Raw genomic sequence first — 13,290 nt, forward strand, 5'->3', positions numbered from 1 at the left:
CGAGAGGAGACTGTCGAGGGGGCATACATAAGTTTCAGGTATGGGACCTTCCGGTCAAATCATGGAGGACATGTAAAGTTTAAGTTTGAAGCTAAAGGAATTTCAAGTATTTTTGCAAGTATGTTTCAGCATATATCAAGAAAGTACAGATGCAATCAGTCACAAGATAAATCAGAATTAATTATCAATGCCAAATCAATAGGAAAAGAAAAGAAATCTAATACAGGAAAATATAATGCAGATAAACAAGAGTATCAACATGGTAGAGAGATTACAGCAACATAAAGCAGAATTTGGATGGAAAGAACTCTATTTTTTCATGCTGCAAGTCTTTCTTAACATATGACATGTCAAGTAAGTATAAGATTTTTACAGAAAGATTCCAACAGATGCAAGGATCCATAGCGTTCTTCTTTTTCATGTACTTCATGTTCATCAAATAATAATCAGATCTATAAGAAGAATGGAATAGTAAATAGCTAATATCCAGTTATGGTAGTAGATGGAACAAGGAGTATCAGCAGGTTGAATTTCACGTAAGAATTTGATCACAAAGGATCACTTGTATATAATGGCATATTCAAGCAAAAGGACAAAGAAAAGGAGAGAATCTTGTCATACAAAGTTAAAGAGTGCATAGGAAGGGCAGCTTTGGAGAAAGAATATGTGACATGTAGTGTGCCATTCAAATGCTCAAGAAAATGGCTAAGGACTAAGAGAAAATAAAACCCAGTATTTGTCATCAGATTCAGCAGTGGATTATGGTTATACATCAGATGGAAGGGCCATGAATGATGGACGAAATTGCATTCCACATCAAAATAAAGAGAAGCAGCAAACAAGAGAATTCTTTCAATATATGAAGCAATCTGTGAAAGGAAAAGGATAACCATTATTTAATGGTTTATATATCAAAGGTAACAAGAATTTAAACCTACAGTTGGAAGCTCACAACAGGGTTCGAATCTTCAAAAGGGAGCCATTAAATGAAGTCTTCACAACATTTTTAAGCTTACAACTGTAGAAGAAAAGACCTAGAAAAAGGGGCTAATACCAGTAAAAATGGCACCCAGTAGTGAACGAGGTTCAAATTTTAAAAGAAAACCCATGAAATCTCCACAAATATGCCAAGATTTGTAGGATAATCGCTGTCCAAGACAAACTGCATGTGCCCAAATGCACAGATTAAAGTCCGTGGTGAAGAAGAGCAAGAGAACTGGTGTCTAAACACATAAAAGAAATGGCAATGTGACCAGTTTGAATCAACAGTCAGCCATATTAATAAGCCATCCAGCATCACAAAAGAAACCAACAAAGACTTCATTCATAGATGACTCAAGAATATCTTACCTCACAGCAGAGAAATAATGGTCGTTCAAGCATGAATGATGCCTAAGAATTCGGATCTAAGCTACCAATGGCACCTTATATGCCAAGATCGTGGTCTATGCAGCAGAGACCCGTAAGCTTCCAAAAAACTCAAAAAAAATTGTGCTCAACAGCAAGAATGAAGTCACGTAGGAGAGGAAAGCTCACGTTCTTCATCAAAAGGACGCCTTAAATCATGGAGGAACAGCAAAAAACGACCCAGGTGCACAAAAAATCGCAAGCCTTCATCCATAGCTGCGGCTAGGGTTTGTAAAGAAACCCTTTGTCTCTTCCTTACTTGCGTATTTGAGCAAACAAGTCACAAAAAAGAAACAAATGCCTTTTACAAATGCCTTCAACAAATTTCACATCTTTGCCCTTTGTTACATTGAAATTGCGTTTCGGGTCCATGCCATAAACTATAGGCATGCGTTTTAATAAGACTGTATTTTTAGATTTATGTGTATGAAATTGATAAATTATATTAATTATCATTTATACATATAAAACTAAGAGTTTTTATAATCTATTATATTCTTCTATTCTTATTGTTATTAATATGTTTTAAATTGACAAAAAGCATAAACATATTAATATTAATAAAAATAGAAGAACTAATTCCCTTTATTATACTTAATAGTAATGTGTTTATAAATAAAAAATTGATAAATAAGAAGACAAACACATTAATATTAAATATAATAAAAGATTTGATTGTAAAAATGATAAATCAAGTGATTATAATTATAAAATCATTGATTTAATTATTCAAAGGGAATTATAAGAGTTTAATGCCTAAATGCAAGGGGAGAAAATTGGAAAGCTATTTTTGGAACAAAGAAGACGTTCAGTTAACAGGGGATATTTGTGAGACCAAGTATAGTGTCAGTTTCACATGCAGATTTATGGATTATTTGATGATATTTTTAGCATCCTATGGGGCAGTTGAGATCAGTTATGCATGCAGTTCAGATTGAGGGCTTATTTTATGCATATATTGCATAACTAGGAGCAATTTTACATGCTATTTTTGTGGGTTATTTAATGCATCCGAGTTTGAGCTTTTGTGCATGATTTTGAGGCTAGATGCAGTTTTCAAGTTATCCATCAGTTGGGTAGGTGGTTGAGTGCAGTTTTCAGACTTTTTCATAGTTTTCATCATTTTTTGGTGATTTTTGTTAGGCATGATTTTGGAATTCGAGTTAGGGTTATTTTTCTATATATTGTACTTTCACCTCATTATGGGGGACCTTCTTTTTGATTCAAATTTTTGCACATTGCAGATTTTGAGTTGATTGTAAGGGCACTTGTAGCAGAAATTATTTTTCTAGCATTGATTATAGAGATTTGGTGGTTCCTTCTCATAGATTCTTGTGCAATTTGGTGAATTTCTTACTTTAATGTTGTGTTCACCTTTATTATAATTACATTCCTAGTTGCAGATTTGAATCGCGATACATGTGATTGCAGGTCTATGTTTGTGATTATTGTTTTCTTGCAGAAAATTGATGAAACTTAGGTATCCCTTCAAAGCAAGAAGTTCGAATCCTTACATAGAAACACTTTTGTGATTACGTGATTGTCTGAGTATTGTGAATCAATTGTCTTTTCGTAGTTCGTGCTGAAGTGGTCAAAGTTACATTCAAAACCATTGGTGTATCACCTCATTTAGATTAGTTTTCATTATTCATTCGTTCATTTCTTACCCTTATCTCGAGTACAATTTAGGATTAGGTGATCACAATTTAGGAACTTGCCTAGCTTTCGGAGATTCTTCTCTCGTTTTAGGACAACCCACCACCCGAGAGAGTTTCCATTGTTTCAACAGGACAGCTAGATTTTACATCTTGCTATAGGCGCAATCTTGATTGACAACAAAAATCTCACATGAAACCATGGCATCTAAATCAAATTTAATAATCTCGTCCCAATTATTGAGAATTTCTTTCAAATCATTTGTTTTTTGAGTCAAAGAGGAAATCAAGCCTTGCTCCATTTCAATCATATCTTTGATGTCTAAAGATTTTAAATGTATTTGTAATGACTTGGACTCCTTTAGAAACGATTTCTCCTATCCAAGACTTGGCAGCTTCAATTAACTTTCTTTCCTTGAATGTCCGAGACATAACAACAACATTCTGAGAAGATTGCTGTGGAATGACTTTATTTAAGTGAGTAACCTCCTGTTTGAGCTTATTCTTCTTTTCCCATAATTCATGGTTTCTTTTTGACACATTAGCTAATGCATCTTGAGCATCTTGCAAGCAACTCAAACGTGAATGCTTCTCGATTTCTACCTTGGTGAACTTGTAATTAGAATGGGTAAGCTCTTCAACAGGCTTGTCCACCAGTGGCTCAACAACCTCTAAAAACTTGGTTTTCTCCGAATCAACTAAGATCCTTGAAACAATCTTATCCTTTAAAGATTTTGACTTATCTCTTTATTGTGATCCTACTCAACTATGCAGGCAAGTTGAAACTCTCATCTGTGGGAGTATGTACAATGGAGATCATTGGCATTGATCCTAATTGTATCTCTGTTGTAACTGAGAAAGACTCAATTTGCACAGCTAAATTCATAGGTGCATGGTGAGATGATTTTTCCATGAATAACTTAAAACCCGTCAGAGATGTATCAAGGTGATAAATTTGACCCTTCTTGAGAGTCGAAAAATCTTCAAACACACTTCCCAAATGTTCATATTGTTCATTAGTTAAAATGGCAGGAGTTGTTGAAGATAGAGGAAGAGCCAATGTGTTGACTTCTGAAGTCGGAATAGAAGATGTGAAAATAGTGGAAAATGAATCCACATCATCATCTATCTCATCCAGAAAAAGGTGCTTCATGCATGGATGGTGCATGAGTCTGTGTAGGTCTTGGGGGAGATGTGATCATAACTTCCCCTTCTTCCTCCTCATCTTCTTCCTCTTCTTTCTCTGATTGTTCCTTGACTCCTTTGACTACTGAACTAGTTCATGGATCTGAGATGATTTAGATCTCTTTCTGCCCTTTAACTTGAATTTAAGAGACTTCTTCACATCAAAAGAAGAAGCTCCGTCTTTCCGTGTAATTTCCAACTGTGACTTCCTTCCAAGAGGACCAAAACTTCCACAATCCAACCCAATTTCGGATTAACCCTTTTGAGACCTTTGATTTTCAACCACTTTGAGTGTTTGCCAATATGGATTGAAATTGATCAAGGATGGATGTACCTTCCCTTTGCTGCCATTGAATGGGAAAGGGGCACCTTTTATCAAAACCTGCCTGATGATATTTAGGATCAAGAACATTACCATTATCTTTGATTTGGAACTTTGATGGGATCTCAAGCATGTTAAGATCAATGATTTGCTGTAAAGTTAATCTATAGTAATCCATCTTCATTATATCCAGTTTTGTCTGCATGTCAATCCAAACATCCTCAATATGATGAACATGTGTGAAAGCCCTCTTGATTTGAAAATTCATATCTTTGAAATCAAAGTCAAATTTGGCTTTCAATTTTTTCAAAGTGATCAACAATAGTTTTGCTTCAATATTTTTTGCTTTATGCCTAGAATCGATCAAATAATTACCAATTACCAAGGGTTTGGTAGAAGAAATACCAAAACCAGGCCTATGCAAAGTATGCTGATCAAATTGAACTTCCATGAATTGTCTGGGTAATTCCATCAGAATGATCCTATCAGTAGCATACCTAGGTAAGGTATATGGCTCACCTTTAAAGCACCCAACCTTCAAATAAGAAAATGTTAGAAACTGGATAGAGATACAACCATACTGATTTACCTTCTCCCAAGCTTCATCAGATACCCTTTTGATGGATAACTGTTTCAAATAGACACTGGAAATGACCAAAAAAAGCATCCTGAACTCTTTTGTAATGCAACTTACTATTAGCCAGAGTGATCTGATCATAGTAATTCCAAATTGGAATTTGAAGACTTTCTCCTTTGGTTGAGAGTCTAGAGAAAGGTCCCATGGCAGCAACAATATAAACAAGGTAAAAATTCATGTAAAATGGCATTGAAATCCCTACATTGAGCAATTGTTGACAGAGTGCAGTGCTAATCAGTTCTCCCCAAAAGATATGCTCCTTATTCTCCATGATTTGGAAAATGAATTTATACATCCATGGTTCAAAATTGGTGAAATCTTTAAGACTGCAAATCCTGCTGAGAAGAATATAGGATCTTTGTACTCCCGTTTGAAATTAGATCTATGAATGGTCTTTGGCTATCTCAAGAAATAGTCTCTATTAGTATCCAACCAATATTGATTTATATACTTATGATAATATCACTTTTTCTCATTCCATATTTCTAAAGATAAATCTTTGGTCAGATCTACACATTCTGCATTATGCAACACTTTGAAAATTTGCTCGATGACTTCTCTATCAAGACTAATAATAACTTTGCCATTAACATGCTTGATCGTCTTTGATTTTGGGCTGAAATGCTTCGCTCATCCAAGAACAAAGTCAAGTTCTATGGCAGCTATGGGAAACGTTAAGTGAATATGACTTCTCTTGATACATTTCATCTCATGATCAATAGGAGTTTCTATTCTTTGTAGGAAATCAGTCACATCTACATGTTTGATCTTCGTATCTAACACATTGTCAAGAATAGACGTGACATAAGATGGAGTTGCATGAGCCAACTCTTTATCAAATTGATATTTCATTTTGCCCTTGGATTTCGATGGTGAGGGCATCTCTTGTTCTTGTGTTGCAATACAAAAATTCCAAAACGTGAACACATTATCAGAGAATATTGCCATAAAAGGTTTATTCTTGATCAGCAACAAAGGTTCAAGTATGGATTAGATACTTCAAGGATCCGATGAGATGATCTCAAAAAGAGATATCACACATATGCAGTGGATGGAAATGGAAAATGAAATGAAAATTTATGAAAGTTGAAATGGAAGGAGATGGATATGTGTGAAGGCAGAATGCATGGGAATGTGTGCGAAAGAAGACTCTTGACTTTTACAAAGTGACTTGGGCTTTCAAGATATTCAAGATCTCATTACACAGAAAATGGATTACATGTATATGCAACATGTAATGAGGAATGAAAAGTGAGATGAGATGCGAATACGGATGGAGAATGAGCTTACATATAAGTGTAGATGATGGATGAGATGAAATGTGTAATGACATGAGAGGTGGAGTAACATGTATTTTTCTCATGTAGGTGTAAGTGCATATGGAAAAATGCAAATGTAATGTAACTTGAGGCAAAGTGATCTTTATAGTCGTCTTTGAGGAAAGGTAAAGTCAAAGTACATGGGAAAACATGGGTATGACATTTTTGACCTTTCAAAAGGTGACTTCTAGGATAAAATGGGCTTTAGAGATGTAATTACATGTAAGACTTTTAATGTAATCATGTTGTGCAATTGGATGTGGAAAGTAAGATGAGTGGAAATGAAAATGGAAAATGAGATTACATGTACGTGCGGATGACGGATGAGATGAAATACATGTAATCGCATTTGACGAATGAGATGCGAAGTGCTATAGTATGGAAAGATGGAAATGAAATGTGATGATGCTCTTGTATGAAATGGAAGGTGGAGTAAAGTGAAACATGACCAAGTTCTTGGGAAAGAACTTGCAACTTCTCTAAAATGAAGAAAAACCGAAAAGAAAACACACAAAACAAAAACAAACTTCAAAAGAATAATGTACCTTTGGCAAAAGACTCAAACATGTCAACAAGCAAACCACTTCAACATGCAATTTCAAATTTGGGATTTGAGAAAAAACCAAAAACTTGGGAATGAACAATTTCATCATTTTTAAAGGAAAAGTACACTTTCCATGACATCAAAATCAATAAGTGTAAAGAATCAAAGTTAAAATATGCATAAAATCAGCAAGATAAGCACAAATTAATTAACAAGAAGGAAAATGTCCACTTACATGATGATTGTGTGCCAAAAATGAAGGAGAAAGAAGCTCCAATATTGAAAAATTCTCAAACTTACTTGGATCTTTTCAAACTTTGCAAGAGAAATTTGTAATGGGCAGCAAATGAGGCGTTTGCAATGCACAAGGCAAAAAACGTGCCCTAAAATCCCTCATACTTCCAACGTTTTTGCTAAATGCAAGTTCATGAGACATTTTTGGGTACAAACGTGATTCAAATCTTCCATGTTACAAGTCGTTTTTGTCATTGAGGAGCAAAAATGTGCTTTCCAATGACTAAGACATTCATCCAAAACACCAAACGTTTCTTCGTTGCCCCAAAATGTGATAAAAAATACTCCAAAAATGGACCTTTTTTCAAAAACGTGGGTCAATAAGATCCTGAAAAGTAATGTTTTCAGCAAGGAGATTCAATGTTCTTATCATGAGAACACTTGGATTTGGAAAAACAACCCTAAAGGAGAAGATTGGAAGATATCTCAAGAAAAAATCCAAGATTTCTATGCAAAAACGTGTTCTTGGGAAGAGCTTGCATGACGTTTTTTCAAAAATGGGTTTACGAAGGTCAAATGCATTTGTTTGAGAGTAAAACACACCTTTTGGAGGTGTTTGCATATATTAAAAATGCATCCAAGAACAAAACACACCTTTAAGAGGTGTTTCCATGTTTTAAAAATATGTAGTGGCTCTCCTAAGGCAATAACGCACCTTTTTGGTGCATATGCATGTTTTAAAAAACATATTTTTTGCCCAAAAACGGGTTTTCGAGATGCATTTACATGTTTTTGGTGCAAAATGCTCTTTTTTGGTGCAAAGACATGTTTAAGTTACTTGCATATGCAACTCAAGGCAAAAACTCACCTTTTTGGTACATATGCATATAACATATGTAGCTCAACTTTTTGATGTCATCGCACATTTAAGTTGAGGTTACATGTAATTGCATAAAAAAGGTCCATTTTTAAGATGTAATTGCACATTTAAGTGATCAATTTAAGCACATGTCAATTTAATTTTGATAAAACATTACTTAAGTGGGACATAAATTATATTTTCATTATCTTATCAACAATATAATGTGTAAATATCATTTAATAAGTAATATTTACTAGAGCATTTGATTTAAATATCAAAAATTAAATTGAACTATATAGTTAACAATAAATATAGCCACTTAAATGGAAAATCAAAAAGCAAATTGGACTTAAAAATATAACATAAAATGCACTATTGTTACTTTAAGTGAAAATTTAAATGATAAAGTAACTTAAAAACATAACATAAAGTGAATTTAAGTTGTATTCTTTAAAAAGTGAATGTCAAATTAAAAATATAATGTGATATTTTTAGTTCGTGCAGCTGCATCAAAAAGGTCCACTTATTGGGCAATAAATTGGTCATATCAGTTGATTGCGAACTTAGATTAAGCCCTAAGATAGATCAAATCGAAGGGGAAATCGAAATCAATGACTTGAAGAAAACCAAAGGACTAAAAACCAAGAAACACACTCAAAAACGGAGAAAAGGATGATGAAGGCCTCAAAAATCAAGCATAAGCTCGACAAGCAGAAAAACAAAAAACACTTGAAGAAAGCCTTCAGTAAAAGAATTTTCTATGTGAATTGGAGTTGATTGATCAATCAACTTTAACCAATTGAATAAAAAATTCGACTTAGAGAAATGCGAAATTAGTTTGAAAAAGTTTCGTACTATTACCTACATTTTGTGATGACAAAATGCAAGACAACAGGTCTTTGGGTGAATCTAATGTCAGCAAGAATATAATTTCACTAAAGAAATCATCTTCTTTGTTAAATGGTGTGATGCATAGATACTTTGCCATGTTTTTTTTTCTTCTGGAAGACATCATGCCTTGTAGCATGGAAACTGTTTGGAAAGTATTCCCTTCAATTTCAATAGAAATAGCAAGTCACACAAATTGAGACCCTCAAATCTAAGTGTTAGCTCATGAGGGTCGTGATGATGAATTGACATCGCCAAATGCCGGGAACCTGTTGAATTGGGGACATTACAATGAGGAAGAAAAGAAGAATTCTCTATATACACAAAATAAACCTCGACATTAACATTAGAGTGGTAATTTATTGATAAACTCTGCCTGAGTTCATTGAAAGAGGAATACAAATATATTGTAGAATACATAAGCAAAATAATAATAAATGGCATTAATTAGAAATCAGGCACTTTGTAGAAGATCTTTCCTTGAATTAAAATTGATGCTGTTGCTGCCATCCACAAATAAATCTGATAAGAAAATAGAGAATTTTTTCAATTCGACATGATTGCCAAAGAAACCAGAAGGGTTTTATCCTTTCATCTCTAGATCCAAGGGTTTTTGTTCTTGAATTGATATATGAGCTCTACTTCATTTAGCTACCCACTTTAGGTCTCAGAATATGTACACTGAGTATAGAATAAACCTTGTAATTTTGGGTGGTTTCTATTTATTTATTTACGTGCTTCAAACCTATGTACCTAACCTAAGTGGCAATAGGAATTGTTAATGATTATCTTTTGTTTGATATGACATTGACGTGCCTTTGAATATGCCAACTTCAATGTTAATAATCAAGTACAATATAACATGGCATTGATGTCATAACATCAAATGATGGGTTACATGACATTGTTTTGTCCATCGTAGCCCTCCAAAATCAATCAAGAAATAGAACATGTTTTCCTTGGGGCACTTACAATGGCTATACATGCTTTAAAATATCCAAAAGCATGAACAAAAGTCAATAGTAAAGAGGTCCCCTTCATGTAATTTCTCCATGAATAGAGTAATGGTGAGGGCCTTGCCTTTAACCAACCTCCACCAATCAATCATCAAAAATATAGGAATTGCTCCTACGATATTAACAATTGTCCAAAATTCATGACAAATACTAGGAACAAATGAACAAAAACTATCATCACAAGGACATAATAGTGTACACAAGCTTTCTATGGGGGCAATAGCACATTGGATAGGTGAAGGGGCTTCCTTTGGCCTTTGTGCTCTTCCAAAGGATCAAGGAGGTCCAGGCATCCTAGCTTTACATATTAGGGTTCACTCCTTGCAGGGAAGTGGTTAGTAAGGGATAAGTAAAGGGATGGCCGATGGCAAATTATTTTGAATTTTAACATTGGGATCTAGAAAGAAGCTGTTAACTTTAGCTTGTTTTCATGGACAAACCTTCTTGACTATTGATGGCATAAAAGCTGTAAAACAACATATCAATGAGATCAAGTATAGTGCAAATATTTAGTAGAAAATGCTATTTGTAACCAAAAACACAGAAAATTAATAACAAGGAAATACTTTCATAAACATGACCTTTTCAATTGCTATATGTTCTAGGTATGTTAAGCAGGCCTTCAAACTGTGAAAGGGTTTCTAATTTTGCGTGACAAATCCATGTTGCAGAAATAATCATAGTTCATCAATCTCATTTGAAGAAAGCCATGGTTATTCCCATCAAAAAGTGTTTCAACTGATTTTGGTCTCTAATTGTTTTGGTTGGGATCATTTTATGAATATTATTGTTAGTTAGAATTGGCACACAATATAACTGACAGTTTATACTTTTTAAATAATTGATACTGGTTTCGTTCAGGCATATTCTGGTACTGATGTGGAAACAAGTGATGCTAATGAGATCAAACAAGAGAAATCTGAAACATATAGTACTAACATGACAGAAGCTATGGGAGCAGGTATGCGATGTATACTTTTTGTACAGGGTTATGTGTAAAAGATTGATTTTCCATCTGTTATATATCATTGAAATGAATATGGAATCAAGCAAAATAAAACATGGTTTCAAATTTAGAGTACTATTAATAAATGCAGATTGAATTTACTTTTTTTGCACATCACTTGTGGTTGTATTTTTCAAAAAAAGCATGGCCATTCGCATCAATGTTTGGCTTTATTTTGTTAGCATTCTATTTCACACATTTCTATGGTAAAAACTTGAGCTCTGTCAACTTCATTGTTCTCTTTTGTTGTTTATCCGTATGTCTTGGTCAATATCCATATGCCAAGGAGTAAGCTATTTCTGTAAAATATTCATCAATGGACCCAACAAATAATGCTAATGGGTGTTCATTATTTGCTGTATCATTAGTCTCTCCTTTATATCTACCTCCATCTTTAGCTATAGTTGACATATTCCTCTTCCATGGATGAAGTTTGCAGGTCTGCTTTTAGATTATATTCTTGAACTGCCTCTTATTGAACACATCTCTTGTTGAGTAGGAATTTGTTTTCATCAATGAATTTGGCACAAATATCGTGCAAAAGTTTTTAATAGTGCGAATACTGAATCTCATGATTTTTGAAATTGCTACTCAGTCCCATAGACCTGTGTTGTGGTCTTTTGTTGGACAATTATAAATTTATCTTTATCTTTATCATGAAAATAATTGGAGCTTTTGCATCTTCTTCAAGATTCAGTATAAGAATTGCAGACGTGTATGCTCTAAAGCATAACAATGTAAGAGAGTCTAATTGAAAATCAAACATACAGTGCTGGACATCTCTGTGAAAGTTCTTTGACCTTCCCTGGTGTTTTTGAAAGCTGCAAGAAATTGACCTTGCTGAAGAATTAATGTACCTTAGTTCTACTTGCTGGCGAAGACAGATGATAGAAAACATCAACCCAATGTGGATGTGGATCATGTTAAAAATTTCTAGAGCTTGTATATTTCTATTCAATTCATCTTTGGAGGAAGACTTATTCTTCCTTAATATATGTGGGCGGTGCCCCATCACCAAGGGACACCACTTTTTGGTATATATATTACTATTAAATAATTATATGTGATAATTATTAATTATATCAATATATATTATAATATAATAATACTAATTATATAATATAATATTATCAATAATTAATAAAATATAATCTAATTAGTATCGATATATTAATTATATTTTAAATTAATATAAACAATAATTATATTATCACAACCTTTATGTCGTCCTAAAGGAATCTGACCACAGCTACAATAACATCAACAGATCAGTCTTTGTGCCTTGGAAATTATATGTCCTGATATTTTCTTTTATGTTACCACAAAAATACTTATTTGGATTCAAGGAGATGCTATGAAATTTGCATATTTCAATAAAATTGATCAAACGTTGAAATGATCAATCCTTATCTTTGAGAAGATCTCGAGATAGTCCAAATATATAATTGATAACACTTTTCTTCAATATGCCAATGGCCAAGCCTATTTTCTTTGAAAGGTGGCACCTATGTTAATAAGGCCAAGTTATGGTTGTTCATAAGCAAAAGTATCCTGTGCGGTTGTAAATGTTGTCCTACACTGATCTTTAGGCTTGACTGAAATCTGATTATATCTGGAGCATCCATCAATCAATGATATCTTTGACTGTGCCATGTTTGTAAAGTATGATCCACAATAGGAAGTGGATAATTATCCTTTAATGTTGTGCTATACTGGTCTTCACCTTGAAGTAAAATCTGATTATATTGGGACTATTTATCAACCAAGGGCATCTTTGAGCATGCCATGTTTTGAAAGTATGATCCATGATAAGAAGTGGGTAATTATCCTTTAATGAAGCCTGTTTCAAATTTCAGAAAATATCTTAATTCTTCCATTGTTCTAATGGATACAAATGATATTAGATACCCACCTGAAATGGTTTATCAGAAATATTATCCTTGTCATTAACAATATTTGAATCTCCACACTCATGGTGATTGGTCTCTCTAAGTGCAATAGATTGGTGTAGATGACTCTAATCACACACATGATAATGCAACTAATCCTTCATTAAGTCACCCGTTGTCCTAGAGAGGAGTATTAAATTATCAATTATGGAAGTGTAAACTTGGGATGGGTCTGTAGTTTATGTGAACTATGGGAAACTCCAACTATCCTATCAATTGGATAAAGGAATAAATTGAAAGAAATAACTTAATTGAAAAGATAATAA

General features: G+C 33.7%; 1 protein-coding gene across 5 annotated transcripts in view; it reads left to right on the forward strand.

Moving 5' to 3' along the window:
- SEX4 (dual specificity protein phosphatase (DsPTP1) family protein) overlaps positions 1 to 13,290 on the forward strand; it is a 182,971-nt gene that overhangs the window by 21,986 nt on the left and 147,695 nt on the right. For all 5 annotated transcript variants that reach the window (XM_089826615.1, XM_089826635.1, XM_089826624.1 and 2 more), the window contains one exon: positions 10,931 to 11,030. In XM_089826615.1, coding sequence (XP_089682741.1) covers positions 10,931 to 11,030 — 100 coding nt within the window. The remainder of the gene's footprint in view (positions 1 to 10,930; positions 11,031 to 13,290) is intronic.

The sequence above is a fragment of the Cupressus sempervirens genome, chromosome 1 (genome assembly GCF_028749045.1).
Source record: "Cupressus sempervirens isolate cs-2001-9-10 chromosome 1, ASM2874904v1, whole genome shotgun sequence".
In the NCBI taxonomy this organism is placed as follows: domain Eukaryota; kingdom Viridiplantae; phylum Streptophyta; class Pinopsida; order Cupressales; family Cupressaceae; genus Cupressus; species Cupressus sempervirens.